Source organism: Esox lucius, chromosome 18 (genome assembly GCF_011004845.1).
Source record: "Esox lucius isolate fEsoLuc1 chromosome 18, fEsoLuc1.pri, whole genome shotgun sequence".
Taxonomy (NCBI): domain Eukaryota; kingdom Metazoa; phylum Chordata; class Actinopteri; order Esociformes; family Esocidae; genus Esox; species Esox lucius.
In genome coordinates this window covers 26,967,814-26,984,502 of record NC_047586.1, presented here as the reverse complement: position 1 = coordinate 26,984,502, position 16,689 = coordinate 26,967,814, and the positions used below count along the sequence as shown (strand labels likewise).

Below are 16,689 nucleotides of genomic sequence, written 5' to 3'. Positions count from 1 at the left end.
GTTTCCTCATACTGTGGATGGATGGAGCTAATTTTATATTGACCTGGCCTTGACACCAAGGTCTCAACACGACAGTGTAGAGTGGGTGCGTGTGTGTGTTCAACTATACTCTAAATTAAATCTTCTCTGTAAATATTTGGAAGATTAATCTGACCAGGCGGCACAACATTCGGTTGTGTTTAATTGCTGCCCATTCAATCAATGAATAACAAGCTTCCTGAATTTCCCAATGGGATACACCTCAGTATACTTGATTAATCAGGACCCTAAGAGAGGTTAAATCTTTATTGAATACCAAATCACTAATAATCAACACACTACTTCAGCGGTTTCAACATGTTGTCTGCCGGTATTGTTTGGAGGGGGTACCTTGTTTATATAGGTTTTTGTATTTAGATTTTTTTCTTTGAAAAAAACAAATGCGCTGTACTCTTCTTTCATGGTGTTTTCTTTATTTGAAAGATAAAAATGCCTGCGACTCGACAAATGGTAGTCCTCGAGATCTTTTGACATTAACCTGGTTGTCACCCAGATTTTAATGTTTGGTAACCACAACTTCAGATTCTGCAAATGCTGTACTATGCTTAGTATGTTATACTCACTTGGAATATCTGTAAATAGCACTGTAATGAGCAGCATGAAGATCAACTAAACAGCATGAAGATCACTTGTGGAGCAACGGAGGTAAGAGCTTTAGAACAATATGCGTATAGAAAGGGATGACAAGATAGCTACAGATAACTATATACAATGTGTGCGCACACGGACAAGGGTGACAAACTTTTGGTTCCAACCATGTTCAACAATGTGAACACAGAAGACAATATACCAATATACTATTCATCCTACCATTCCTACTTATTTGCATGCTGATAAAAAACAATATGCGCATGTCTAACTGTTTGTCTGGCTAAACCAGAGAGTAACTATCCACTTATTGTGATGGACCTCCTCCCCAATAGACGTAGGCCTACTTACTTGCATTTCAAAAGCTCATAAGGCAACCTCCAATCCAACCTCTGAATCTAGCGAAGACTTGAGTTGATTTTTTACTTCCATTTTATTTTACTACTGTTTTAGTGAATTTTATTTCAAGACCCTACATGTGTACATCTGACAAATAATGTGTTAAACATGCCAATTATTTTGAGGCAGACTATTGGCAGCCTGTGTTTAGTCACTATTTTAGCACTGTAATAGGTCTGTGTTTGTTTTTGATTAACTGAGGTTATTCTTTTGATCAGTTGGATTTATCAAGTTCTTGCATCAACTGCCAGATGTGGAATTTCATTCCCACTCTTATTAACAGTAACACTAAACCCAGGGGCATTTTTAATGATACAGTTGATTTAGCATAGTTGAGTCTAAGATAATCCATCAAGGTTCCAAACTACTGTGTAATGTATTCTCCATCAGTAAATGGGGATGCACTGTCAAGACTTTGTAGCTCCCCTCTGTACAGTGCTTTCATTAAGTATTCAGAATGTGTCACTTTCACCACATTTTGTTGTGTTGTAGACTCCCTTTATAATTAATTTATTTTTTACATTTCCATCAGTCCACAAACAAAACCCCATCATGACAATGTAAAAATAGGTTGTTTGCAATTTGTAGAAGAATACCATGTTAAAATTATCTTTCAATGCTTCTGCAATTTTTATAGTATACACTATATAGACAGATTATAAAGCTCCAGAAAAATTTTTGACTACTGCACCTTTTTCTTTCCTTTCCAGAAAAGTTGTAAAGGAATGTTTTGAGTGAGGAACAGAAGCATTCAATTTGCAGTGGTCTCTTAATTTGAACCCTTCTGTTCCTCACTCAAAAGGAAAGAAAAAGGTGCTGTGGCCTCTTAATTTTGTCCGGAGCTGTATAGACAGTCATTTGCTTTCTAAATCCTAAATCAAGTTAACTAATTCAGTCAACTGAATTTGCAACAGGTGCACTCCAAACAATTTCCAGAAACCACTTGAGGATGATCAAAGGACACCAGAGCTCATGGAAACAGTCATGGAAATAGTCTGAATACTAATATCCCAATATACATGGGATATTAGTTTTTTTTATTGTCAATAAATATAGCACACACATCTGAAATTGTGTTTTTGCTTTGTCATAATGGGGCAAAAATGTATGGTAAATAAATGTAATCAATTCTAAATAACATATATAACACAAAATACTTCGGCAAAAGTGTAGAAATCTGAAAACCTTCTAAAGGCTCTGTAGTTGTTTTTGTCTTTACTGCATGTAGATTCTTGAACACACTGCTTTTGTACTTGGACATAGCCCTCATGATTTAATCACCCCTGACTACCTGTTCTGGGAATTTTTTCTCATGTTTAGTTTCAAAATGATTCTGTATACAAGAGGTCAGACAAATAACAATTTCACAACATAGAAGCCAAACAGCCCAGCCCTTTAGTAAAACAGATCTATATTCGCTGGTCAAAGTAGCAATACTGAATACTGTATTCTGTGCTAATACAATTTCCACACAGAACTTTAAATAATATAGATAGACTTTCTAACTGCTAGCAATGGGGAACATTGTCAACACAGTTAGGTTTGAATTTAGTAAGGACTTTGGATTTAGAGGCAAGCTGAGTGGAACAAATTGCTGCAACATCAGAAAAGCTTATTTCAATCAGTTTTGGGACAACATAACCAGGTCAGTGCAAGCAATAGCTCACTTGCATCCCTAAAATCCCACACACACTCACAAGTTTATTAATTCCTCAATCAGGATAAACTACACAGGTAAAGCCAAAAATACACTGTCATGCTTACCTCAACACAAACTTCTTCTTTGAAATAACAAAGCAACTATAAAATATTTATGAATATGAATGAACTAATAATTTAAATCCTTTAGAATGAAGTGTATAATTAATGTGCATTTTGTTGCCCTAGTCAGCAATAGTATAGAAGAAACTCTCTCATTCTCCCAAACAGTCCCATTCTTTCTCCTGGGCATGCAACCATGCACTTTGATCACTACCAGGCTATGACATCACCAGTCAGTTGACATCAACACTTCCGGGAATGTCCTTTTATCATCTCACACATGCGCCTGCCAATAACACAAAGGACAAAGGAGATAGATATCTCCAACCTCTGTCTCCTAATGTAAACAATTCCCTCTCTCCCTTCCTGATGCAGAGGAAGGTTATGGAAATCCATTTAAAAGAGAGTCAATGAGAAGGTAGATGTAAAGTCAAAGACCTTCGTCAAGCATTGTGTGGAGCATTTTGTTTCTAACCATAATTATGTTTTTGTAACGGCCAGTTACGGCCTGTGCCATGCCAGTCGTTGCAGTTCTATGTTCTAGTTTTCCTGTTTCTATGTTCAGTCTCGTTAGTGTATTGCTTTCACCGGTGTCTTGTTAACCCCTTATTTAGTTCCTATTTAAGTTCCTCCTGTCCTAGTGTTTCTGGCTGGTCATTGTTTTTATGTCTATGGCTGTGGTTCTCGTGAATCTTTTGATTAAAGTAAGTTTGCTATTGAATACTCTGCACCTGTGTCCTGCCTCCACGCTGCATCCTGACAGTTTTACTTTGATGAGAAAGGGTATCAGTATGCACACAAGGTCTTACTGAGATTCGACTTCCACCACTGATCCAAAAAATTGGAGGTGGTAGGAGCTGCCTTGCCCAAATTTTAAACCTTGGAGATTCGCTCTAGCAACCTTCTTGTTAAAAGTAAAATGCTCTAACATCTAGTCTAATCAGTACTGCTGTTCAACTACATGCTCTTTTGTATAAATCCCCATGAAAATTCTAAAAACAAATCCTTAGAGTGTAGTTTAAATATATATTTTTTTTAAGTGAAAGACTGTGTCACACTCTGTAACCACGCAATGCAATTGGTCAGTTGCAGATCCCACACATTTTCACCACACAATGTGAAGGAACTGGATATGTTTTCACCATGTTGTTTAAGACCTGTCATGTCCTGCCAGACCAAGTGCTCATACCAACATGGCGGATGTCTCACCTTTGCCTGTACGATGATGTTGTGGCTTATACACCCAGTCATCATCATCCTCCTGTCTGCCAGGCAAGTGTGTACGTGAGTGAGAGTGAGCGTGAAGCTCCGACGGACTGAGGAAGATGCGTCGGGTTGGTCGGGGCAGAGAGGATATGCTCAGCCAGCTCAGGGCTCGGGACAGACTGGCGGGCTTCTCCTTAATATCCTTACGGAAAGAACCAGAACTCTTGTCCCTCCTCATCCTTACACACTCTGGAAGATGAAGAAAACAGCTGAAATATGCAGAGGCTTGAGCAAAATTTGCGTGTCCAAAGCTGTTTGTTTCAAAAGCCAACTGCCCTTCGTTTTATAGCAAAATAAATGAGTTTGATACAACAGTCTGGTCCTGTGGTGTACCTCCACTAGGGTTGCACACTCCCTTTTCCCAGTCATAACTCAGAACCAAGCAGTCTTTTCAAATTGTATTTAATTTCATCCCTCTTTACCTGAGCCAAACCAGAAGAACTCCTCTTTCCCCTTGTTTCATAAAATCCAGGGCACGCTTCCCAAAACCAAAGTAGCAATTAGGCAATCCGGAAAATCAACACTCCTCCGCACTGGTGAAGATAGATGTATTCCTCTGGAGCATAATAGCAAAATACTTCCTGGTCACATTTTAATCACAACAGGGTGACAGTCCTCAAGACGTTTCTCATAGTATCTCCGTTTATCTTGAGCGGACAGGGTTTAAAAAACACGTTTGTCACACATCACTAGACGAATTGCGGCACTGTGTTTGTAGTCCAGCGAGAGTGATGCTAATCGCTTCCAAGGAGTCCGGTCACTCATTTTTCTTCAATTTGTTCCACCTCTCATTCCTCTTGCCTTGACCTGCTAGGTAGCTCAAGTGGCGTGAGAGAATTAGAAGAAGCGTTGTGACCATTGAGACTTCTTATCAATGTGAAGGCACCTGGGAGAAACCCGAACAATGAGTGGTAAACTCACCTGGTGCATGGAAAGAGAGACAAAGAGAGAAAGCGTGAACACTGTAGATGACCGGCCCAGAGGTAATAGGCAATGTGCTTTTCTCCGCTTCAGGTTGTTCTGTATTCTGTATGTGTTTGTGTGCTTAGAATTACACCAAGCCCCAGCCACTGGGTTGAAACATGAGAAGGCCCATCCCTCTCTCCCTCATTCTATCCCTCGGTGGCTCCTCTGTGATCTCTGATCTTTGCCCCTCCCCATTCTCGCTGACATGGCAACAACAGGGGTTTAGGGGAGGGACTAGGCTTTCTATCCTCCTTTCATCAACAGCTTAACTCTTTTCATATCTGTCCATCTTTCTTCCCCAGGTGTTAACCCGAGTAGTCAAAAGGAAACAAACTAGACGACGTAACGAAGCACACCTCGCTCCACCAATTAAATAGGAGGTTGAGCTGACAGCATGCAAAGCAGTGTCCTGAAGTCACATAAAACCAACGTCAGAGAATACACCAAAACACTACGGTGTCCGACAGCCCGACTGACACTTCGTCATGCAAACCAGCCTCACAGGCTATGTGGAGAAAGTTCTCTGTGCAAACACTTTGCTAACCCCTCTGCAGCCAAACCTGACACGATACATGTCATCCCAAGAGATTCTGGAGATATCTGTTCATTCAGCTGCTGTATAGCTTGTTCACAACAAGATTGTTTCAGGGTTGAATTTCTCTCCTAAGATTATATCAGCAAAAATAGTAGTAAAGGAGCTCACAGGGTGGCCATTGGATAACACGGCCAAACTCTGCTTCGATAAAGCTCCCAGGTCAACTGTATAAACAGTTGACTGTCTTAGCACCATATTAGTGTCAACTGGCAGAAATGAGAAGCCTTGTTGCTCATGGAGTTTTGTTTGTGTTCGGGGGGGGGAGCCACACCTCTCAATGGACAAACCACAGAACAGGTGTGTGTGTGTGTGTGAGGCAGTTAAAGGGCCCTCAAACCTCCTCCCATATGGTAAACACTGTTCCTCCAACACGACAATGAGCACCTGAGTAAGTCAGTCTTGGTATATTCTCCCCTCTATAGAATTAACTCAATCCTCCTTCCAATAAGTAAAACAAACTTGAAACAAGAAAACTTGTGAATTAGGGAAATAAATCTTAATTTTGCTGAGAGATAGATACACAGTTGAATTCAAATTCAGTAAGTTTTGAGAAAGCATTTTTTGTAGAATGAATCCCACCCACACCCACGCTTAGAAACACGCAGCTTTGCTTTGCTCGAGTGTGTGTGCAGACCTTTGTCCTCATGGTGAAACCAAAGAGCAGTCAAAGTGTCGCACTCTTAATAATTAACCGGCTCTGTTCTCCCACAGAGTCTGGATGAACGGATGAGGGGGACAGAGAGACGAAATTATGGAAAGGAAAAAAGAAATGATGAAATGAAGCGTGCTGAAAAATACACTGGTCTCTGGACCAGCCTCTATTTATCAATGACAGTGAGAGAGATTGCACCTTTCAGCGATAGTCCCAGGCAGATGAGCCCTAGCCTGTGTCCTATTAGGTTTTACGATGCAGATTAAGTGTTACATACTCATAGACCATTGAGGAGAGTCTATTGATTTCACCTCTAAAAGACAGAGAGCTGATTTAAGCAAACTGCTGTTTAACCCCTCGGGGAGGTGAAAAGTGAAAGATCCCCATAATAAAGGTACATTTTAATCCTGCTTCGACGCCCACCCCAAATACACATTCCCAAATATGACACATTCCCCCAAAAATGCCAACTTTAAAGACCAGTGGACATTAACACCACAAAGAAATGACCATGTAAGTAGAAATTATACACGATCAGCCATAACATTATGACCACTGACAGGTGAAGTAAAGAACACAATCTCGTTATCATGGTACCTGACAGTGGGTGGGATATATTAGGCAGCAAGTGAACATTCAGTCCTTAAAGTTTGTTTTCGAAGCAAGAAAAATGTAAGGATCTGAGTTGACTTTGACAAGGGCCATATTGTGAGGGCTAGACAACTGGGTCAGAGCATTTCCAAATCTGCTGCCCTTGTGGGGTGTTCCCGGTCTGCAGTGGTCAATTCCTTATCAAAAGTTGTCCAAGGAAGGAAAAGACAGGGTCATGGGAGGCCAAGGCTCATTGATGCACTTGGGGAGCAAAGGCTAACCTGTGTGGTCCGATCCAACAGACGAGCTACTGGTACTGATAGGTGTCAAAACACACAGTGCATCGCAGTTTGTTGCGTATGGGGCTGCGTAGCCACAGACCAGTAAGGGTAACAATGTTGACCCCTGTACAGGCGAAAGTGCCTACAATTGGCAAGTGAGCCTCAGAACTGGACCACGAAGAATGTGGCCTAGTCTGATGAATCACGTTTTCTTTTACATCACTTGGACGGTCAGGTGCATGTGTGTCACTTACCTGGAGAACACATGGCACCAGGATGCACTATGGAAAGGAGACAAGCCAGCTGAGGCAGTGTGATGCTTTGAGCAATGTTCTGCTGGGAAAACTTGGGTCCTGCCATTCATGTGGATGTTACTTTGACACGTATCATCTACCTAAGCATTGTTGCAGACCATGTGCATCCTTTCATGGCATTCAGCAGGATAATGCACCCTACCACAAAGCAAAATGGTTCAGGAATGGTTTGAGGAACACAACAATGAGTTCAAGGTGTTGACTTGGCCTCCAAATTCCCCAGATCATCTGTGGGATGTGCTGGACAAACAGGTCCGATCCATGGAGGCCCCACCTCACAACTTACAGGACTTAAAGGATCTGCTAATGTCTTGGTGCCAGATACCACAGCACACCTTCAGAGGACTAGTGAGGTACATGCCTCAACGGGTCAGCGCTGTTTTGGCAGCAAAAGGGGGACCTACACAATATTAGGCAGGAGGTCATAATTGTATGGCTGATCTGTGTATTTAAAGGCTTAAAAAATAAATGTACAGTTGTGCTCAAAAGTTTGCACACCCCTTGGACAATTGGTAATATACAGTTGTGCTCAAAAGGTTGCATACCCCTTGGACAATTGGTAATATACAGTTGGCTCACACACCCCCAAAACATCAGTGAGCCACCACCATGCTTCACAGTGGGGATGGTATTCTGTTCACTATAGGGTTTGTTGACCCTTCTCCAAACATAGCGGTTGTGACCAAAAGCTCTATTTTGCTCTCATCACTCAAAATTTTACAGTGTGCCAGAAGCTGTAAGGCAGGTCAAGGTGTTGTCGGGCATATTATAACAAGGCTTTTTTTGTGGTACTGGTTCATTAAAGGCTTCTTTCTGGCAACTCGACCATGCAGCTCATTTTTGTTCAAGTATCGTCGTATTGTGCTCCTTGAAACAACCACACCGTCTTTTTCCAGAGCAGCCTGTATATCTCCTAAGGTTACCTGTGGATTTTTCTTTGTATCCCAAACAATTATTCTAGCATTATGGCGGAGATATTTCTTGGTCTACCTGACCTTGGCTTGGTATCAAGAGATCCCTGAATTTTCCACTTCTTAATAAGTGATTGATTGTTCAATTGTTCATTTGCAAGGCTTTGGAAATGTTTTTATATCATTTTCCATCTTACTAAAGTTCCATTACCTTGTTACGCAGGTCTTTTGACAGTTCTTTTCTGCTCCCCATGGCTCAGTATATAACCTGCTCAGTGCATCCATGTCAGTTAACAAACTCATTGACTATTTATACACAGACACTAATTGCAATTTAATTAGCCACAGGTGTGGGAAATTCACCTTTAACTGCCAATTTCACCTGTGTGTGTCACCTTGTGTGTCTGTAACAAGGCCAAACATTCAAGGGTATGTAAAACATTTGATCAGGGCCATTTGGGTGATTTCTGTTATCATTATGATTTAAAAAGGAACCAAACAACTATGTAATAATAAATGGCATGATCAGTCACATTTTCAAAATCAATGCCAAAACTTCACAATTTCTGCCAGGGTATGCAAACTTATGAGCACAAATGTACAAGTTGTCTCATTGAGATAAAATCTCTTGTTAATGCACATTAAAGCATTGTAAGAGTTGATTTGGTTTTGAGCTTGAATGCTTGGGAAATAGTTTGATCATTTTGGCATATCTATCCAAACAATATAATCATTGTCGATGTACAACAAAAAATTGGTATGGCCTTTTAAATGCTTTGAGTTAGGATGGTTTAAACGTGAAACAAACTTGTTTTGGTGTCTAGCTTAAACAACAGTGTTCTAATGATACTGTTGGTAGCTAATACTAGTAATGTAAATGTAATATTGCTAGTCAATAACATTACAGAATGTTCAGTTGGGATAGCCATAACTTGGGAAACAGTTTATTTTATAATGTAATTCTATAGATGTTGTTAGTGGGTTGAGTAATAACACTTAGCTATGCTAATGTATTCTAAATCATTTTGTTATAATTTAGATGTAGTTTTTACATGTACTGTTTTTAATTGTATTATGTTTAAGCAAGGTTGCACGATTTAACGACATCTTCACCGTTAGCAGTGGCATTTACAGTGGCAGGTTGAGTTAGCAGTGGCATGTTGAGATGCCACGGCATCTTCCCGTTAGCAGTGGCATTTATAGTGGCAGGTTGTGTTAACAGTGGCATTTTTAGTGGCATGTTGAGTTAGTAGTGGCATTTTTAGTGGCAGGTTGAGATGCCGGTGGCAGGTTGAGATGCCAACGATTTTTCCTGAGATGCCACGGCATCTTTCGCCGTTTATATGGTATTTCGGGTGGCAGCCTGAGATGCCACAAATTTACTAGACCGATTATGGGGTAGAACGGTGGCAAACAAGGGCTGTGTCCGAAATCACCCACTACTCAACATATACAACCAAACCAGTAGCCTGTCGTACTGTAGAGGAAAGAGCATATCCGACTGCAACTGCTGGTGTTTGTAGCATTGTGTCACTCGATTTTGGATATTTTGGAGAACATAATTTCCAGAATACATACCACAACAAGAAAAATAGAATCATGACTTTCTGCTAATAGTTGTTAAAATCAAAACTGAAGTACTTGAGTATGACTATTAATTTTAGTGAGTACATAAATGTACAGTATACAAGACGAAATACTTTAATGGGTTTGAAGCTGATAATTTCTGACATGCTTATTATTAAAAAAAAAAAATATTTTTTGTTACATGTGTCGTTACCAAGCAGAATCTGTGCTTCTAACCACCACACCTTCAAAGAAAAAGAAAGGGTAGGCTACAGGATGTTCTTTCCGATGTTGGTGTGCAATTTGATATGAAACATCACTTAATGCATTAGGCTTGCTGTGGCATATTAGCAGGTGATGTTTTACATTTCATCACATTTACAGACTATTTCCTTTTTCCCCAGAGCTGCAAGAAATGAAACAGAGACCACCGCTGATGAAACAGAGACCAACGAAGAGGTAAAACCATTTGTCAACTCCTACCCAAAACCATTTCCCACAAAAATGTATTTAACTCAGGACAGTTATCTTGTCAAAATAGACATTCTGCAATATATTAATAAGTGTGTATGTGTTGCAGTCAGAGAGACAAGTGTTGTCAGTTGCTTGACCATACAATACAGCATTGCTTACTGTGACAGGAAGCTTTTTTTGTTTTGTTTGATGTGTATTGAAGATGCTCTGGATACAGATTAGTTGCATTAAAATGTATTCTGTTTTTTAATTACATGTACAAATAAGACAATTTTGAATATGTACTGACATTTAGTTTGGAAGGTTTTAGATGGAACCCACAGTGTTAATAAATACAGCATTTGTTGGTAGAATTTATTTTAAGATTTCATTCAGGTACTGTAAATGCTCTATAAGTCTTAATTCTTCACTTGGGAAAAACATAAATTATCAATAACAGACTTTTTTTACTGCAGGAAAACCTTCTGATCCTACATAGCCTGGCTGCAGCTGACTGGTGCAATCAGGCAACATTCAGTGGAAGACTGAAACTCCCTGAGAAGAAAGAAAAGAGGCCATCCAGGAGATGGACACCTGGGATAGGGAACTGGATCAGGATTCTCCAGCAGAACTCTTTACATTTGTTTTTGAAAAAAAAAAAAGACTTCGACAACTTCTATGAACAATGTGTGGATACAAATTTTTTTAGACTGTTTACAAGATTTGAAAAACAGTGATTGTTTAAATATTTTTGGTGTGTTAAATTAAAGAGTTTGTTCCTAAATACAGCCTAGTAATTCATATCAAGACCTTTGCACATGGTTTTACATTAGAGTCCTGTGATGCACAGATATGTATAAATATCACCTAGTATAGTAAGCTATAAATGTTGAGGGTGTTTAGTGAATAATTTTGGATAGGTCAACTGTTATAAAATCTTGTTTAATTTACAATCAGAAAGGGACAGCTGCCACAGGGGGCCAGTGGCAATTGCCACAAACATTGGCAGGTGCTTTGCCAAGTGTAAGCCTATAGCCAAAATATTATTCCAGTAATGTATAATCATGCTTTAAACTGCAGTCTTTTATTTGAGTGAGTAAAGTATTTTGTCATTGCATTTTAAATTAAAAAATAAACATACGCTACCACCGATTTATTTCCTTAGCACTGCAACATAACAGACTGTAATACAAATAAGATATTATAAATAATCAAAGATAGGTTGAAAAAAATGAAGAAATAGGGTCATGGAAATGCTACCAAGTGTAATATTGGCTAATGTTAACAATTATAAACTATAAGGTATCTCACTAGCAAATGCAACAAACACCAGCAGTTGCAGTCGGATATGCTCTTTCCTCTACAGTACGACATGCTACTGGTTTGGTTGTATATGTTGAGCAGTGGGTGATTTCGGACACAGCCCTTGTTTGCCACCGTTCTACCCCATAATTAGTCTAGTAAATTTGTGGCATCTCAGGCTGCCACCAGAAATACCATATAAACGGCGAAAGATGCCGTGGCATCTCAGGAAAAATCGTTGGCATCTAAACCTGCCACCGGCATCTCAACATGCCATTGTTAACACAACCTGCAACTATAAATGCCACTGCTAACGGGAAGATGCCGTGGCATCTCAACATGCCACTAAAAATGCCGCTGTTAACTCAACCTGCCACTATAAATGCCACTGCTAACGGGAAGATGCCGTGGCATCTCAACATGCCACTAAAAATGCCACTGCTAACTCAACATGCCACTAAAAATGCCACTGCTAACGCAACATGCCACTAAAAATGCCACTGCTAACTCAACATGCCACTATAAATGCCACTGCTAACGCAACATGCCACTAAAAATGCCACTGCTAACTCAACATGCCACTAAAAATGCCACTGCTAACTCAACATGCCACTAAAAATGCCACTGCTAACGCAACATGCCACTATAAATGCCACTGCTAATGCAACCTGCCACTAAAAATGCCACTGCTAACTCAACATGCCATTAAAAATGCCACTGCTAACGCAACATGCCACTAAAAATGCCACTGCTAACGCAACATGCCACTAAAAATGCCACTGCTAACGCAACATGCCACTGCTAATGCAACCTGCCACTAAAAATGCCACTGCTAACTCAACATGCCACTAAAAATGCCACTGCTAACGCAACATGCCACTATAAATGCCACTGCTAAAGCAACCTGCCACTAAAAATGCCACTGCTAACGCAACATGCCACTATAAATGCCACTGCTAAAGCAACCTGCCACTAAAAATGCCACTGCTAACGCAACATGCCACTAAAAATGCCGCTGTTAACTCAACCTGCCACCGGAAATGCCACTGCTAACGGGGAAGATGCCGTGGCATCTCAACCTGCCACCGGAAATGCCACTGCGAGCTGCCGATGCCGCAAATTGAGCTAGCCCCTGCTGCGATTTCTTTGACAAATATTGCAATTACGGTTGATTTAAGATCTCCAAACATGGGTGTAATCAGTGTAGATTATCTGATTTAAAAATAGAGGTCATAGCCTACATCGTGTGCTATATTAAATTGAATTTAAAAATAAACGTTTAACAACTCATTTAACGCAATGGCGTTTGCTATGTTTGTGTCATTGCCGTAGCTATTTAGGCAAAATGTCCCAAGCCTCAACCCTTGAGGTATATTCTCTCCCAAATTAAGTATATTTGTACGCACTGACACTGAGGCCGAAACTTTTAATAACCACGCTATTATGTATGGGACATGGGATATATAGGTGCCACTCGCTAGCTTGAAGCATACGTCTTCGCTAGCCGTTGCAGTGTTAACTCAAACTAACATTGAAAATCCATCAAGCATTTAAACAATTAATCCAGGTATTTAAATAATCTACAAAAAACCTACAGCATGTGCAAGAAAACTATTACAGACATACGATGCGTGCCCGTTGACTCGTACTAAGCCCATCTCATTCACTTTATTGGAGCTGAAATTTGCGTAAATTGGCGATTTTGAAATTGCACATGTCAGTATTGCAATTCTGATTATAATTTGCTTAATCGTGCAGCCTTATGTATAAGGTATAATGGTTTAGTTTTAGCAAGAGGTAGATATAAGATAAATTATGAAACGGAAGTAAACAACGGTGGAATTCTCCAAACATTACCAAGGTTACACAAGTGACAACAGTTATAGCGAGTCAGGAGAAGACGAAAGTTTGAGTTTTAGCCAGCCGAGCGGGGCTGCAGCTGGATGCTACTGAAGTTATGCCTCAAATTGTATGCTAGGAAACAGTGTGGAAGTTGTAGCAAACGGGTAATGTCGAACTTGTTTTGCACTTATAGCACTATTATTTAAATGTTTTTGATAATTCACTAACTACAACATTAATAGTACATATTTCAGGAAATGTATTGTGCAAGCATATGACTTTTGAGAGCCTATAATATAATCTCCCTCTAAAATTAAAAGCTTGGAGGGTTATCACCAATTCTAAATAGTCAAGATAGTATTGATTGGCTCATTCAGCAATGAGACCAACTGCTGAGATCGCGATTTGGGACTAAGCTACTTTCATCTGGTCCAGACCAATACAATCAACTGTTACAGCTGCCTCTATTTAAGACCACAGACCAAAATGGAGAGGCAGCTACAGGTGCTGGTCATAAAATTAGAATATCATCAAAAAGTTGATTTATTTCAGTAATTCCATTAAAAAAGTGAAACTTGTATAATGTATACATTCATTCCAACACATACTGATATATTTCAAGTGTTTATTTCTTTTAATTTTATTTTAATTGATAATAACTGACAACTAATTGAAAACCCCAAATTCAGTATCTCAGAAAATTTGAATATTACTTAAGACCAATACAAAAAAAGGATTTTTAGAAATGTTGGCCAACTGAACAAGTCATGAATCATGAAAAGTATGAACATGTACAGCACTCAATACTTAGTTGGGGCTCCTTTTGCCCTGAATACTGCAGCAATTCGGTCGTGGCATGGAGTCGATCGGTCTGTGGCACTGCTCAGGTGTTATGAGAGCCCAGGTTGCTCTGATAGTGGCCTTCAGCTTTCTGCATTGTTGGGGTCTGGTGTTGTATCGCATCTTCCTCTTCACAATAGCTAATAGATTTCTATAGGGTTAAGGTCAGGCGAGTTTGCTGGCCAAATTAAGAACAGGGATACTATGATCTTAAACCAGGTACTGGTAGCTTTGGCACCTGAGTGCAGGTGCAAGTCCCTGTTGGAAAACCCATGTCTTTGCATACGTCTGTGCTGTGCGTGGTTCTTGAAGCACTGACTCCAGCTACAGTCCACTCTTTATCAATCTCCCCACATTTATTAATGTTTTTTTTTTTCACATTCCCTATCCAGGGTGATGGTTATCCCTATTGCTTGCTACACTTTTTGTCTACCACATATTTTTCCTTCCCTGACCTCTCTATTAATGTGCTTGGACACAGAGCTCTGTGAACAGCCAGCCTCTTAGCAATGACCCTTTTGTGTCTCTGCCCTCCTTGTGCTAAGGTGTCAATGGTCGTCTTTGGACAGCTGTCAAGGTCAGCAGTCTTCCCCATGATTGGTAGCTACAGAACTAGACTGAGAGACCATTTTAAGGCCTTTGCAGGTTTTGAGTTAATTAGCTGATTAGAGTGTGACACCAGGTGTCTTCAGTATTGAACCTATTCACAATATTCTAATTTCTCTGAGATACTGAATTTGGGGTTCTCATTAGTGTCAGTTATAATCATCGCCAATTAAAAGAAATAAACACTGAAATATATCAGTCTGTGTGGAATGAATGTATACATTATTACTGAAATAAATCAACTTTTTGATTATATTAAAATTTTATGACAAGCACCTGTATATCCCTCTGAGTGACGTGGACGTCCCACACGGTCACATGGACGTCCTCGCTAGGGGAAGCCCTCGAGTGGATGTTTAGCAGGACGGACAAGGGATCAGGGATGATGAGCGGGATGTGGAGCAGGACGGACGGCGACGAGTGATGTTGTGTAATGCAAGCCGGCGGAGGATACCATAAGGACGAGCACAGCAATCTGTTGCCCACTCCAGAAGTCTGTGTTTACAGCCAAAGCAGTGGCGACTTCTTATCTTACACAAAAAATAGAGATATGCGCTCTACCAGTTAAATAAAACAAGTTGTCAGGGACACTTTGGTGACTTGCAAGAGATTTTTCAAGTCACTTTTCTGAGGATCAGGGGTGAAAACAGATTTCATTTCTTACCGGTACTGACCTGTAGGTGCATGCACTTCCATGAGCATTTTATGTGCCTTATTAGCTAAGGATATGCCTATTTTATATGTGTCAATTCTTTATAATAACTTTATAATTCATTATAACAGCTTCCCATCATGTATTGTAGAGCTCATGCAGATGGACAATGTTATTTTGACCCACGAAAATTATATTCTATTTGTCTTCGCATTTCATTTTCAGTAAGACAGCTTTAACGATTAGCCTACAATATAAACACAATTATAATTAAAAAGATATATGTATAATCATTATAATAATATGAATAATCCTATTCATATTTTCTACAATTTGAAGTTTGTGAACAGTTTTTTTCTGCATGCATCTCTCGTAGCTGCATGTCTTCTAGGATAAATCTCATTGGTTTCTTTGAGCTCAACATTGTTTCAACAGCTTATTTTCATATAGCGGGAAGCGGAAACGTGATCGAAATATTTTTTTTGTAAGCTACTAAGGTTAGTGGATATACTAGCCTCCCGTTGTAAAGGAATTGGAAAACTAGTTTATTGTATCATTCTCCATCGTAATGTATAGCCTAAAACACTGTTGACTGTGTGTGAGGTGATGATAATATAGAAGCACCGTAACTCTTGAGGGACGTTCATTTTATTAGCCTACTATCAGACACCCCACACACACACCTTAATAGCCTACACATGTACACAGGCCAGTTGTGCTTAATTCATGCCCAAGCTCCTATTCAACAAATAAATGAAAACGCACACATTAGAGGGTGAGCGAGATACGTTTATAAAAATAAAAATAAATACTAAGATATGCGCTCCACCAGTTAAATAAAACAAGTAGTCAGGAACGCTTCGGTGACTGGCCAGAGCTTTTTCAAGTCATTCTTCTGCGGATCAGAGGTGAAAATAGATTTTATTTCTTACGGGTAATGACCTGTGGCTGCATGAACGTCCGTGCTTATGCCTTATTAGCTACCGATAGGACTATTTGATGTGTCGATTCTTCATAATAACATAATTCAAAAATCCCCCAGAAATAGTGGCAATATAACAGTAA

General features: G+C 39.8%; 1 protein-coding gene and 1 long non-coding RNA gene across 5 annotated transcripts in view; one reads left to right on the top strand and one right to left on the bottom strand.

The window, feature by feature from the left end:
• Positions 1-16,689, bottom strand: part of nhsl1b (NHS-like 1b) — a 179,966-nt gene that overhangs the window by 86,618 nt on the left and 76,659 nt on the right. The window contains exon 1 of one of the 4 annotated variants that reach the window (XM_034287733.1): positions 3,997-5,077. The exons of the other annotated variants lie outside the window; for them this stretch is intronic. Coding sequence (XP_034143624.1) covers positions 3,997-4,231 — 235 coding nt within the window. The 5' untranslated portion in view covers positions 4,232-5,077. Of the gene's footprint in view, positions 1-3,996; positions 5,078-16,689 lie in introns of those variants that run through there. 4 annotated transcript variants of the gene reach the window in all.
• On the top strand, positions 10,078-11,441 carry LOC105006785. Its single transcript, XR_827460.5, has 3 exons — positions 10,078-10,193; positions 10,334-10,388; positions 10,859-11,441. It is a non-coding gene; the product is annotated as an uncharacterized LOC105006785 (long non-coding RNA).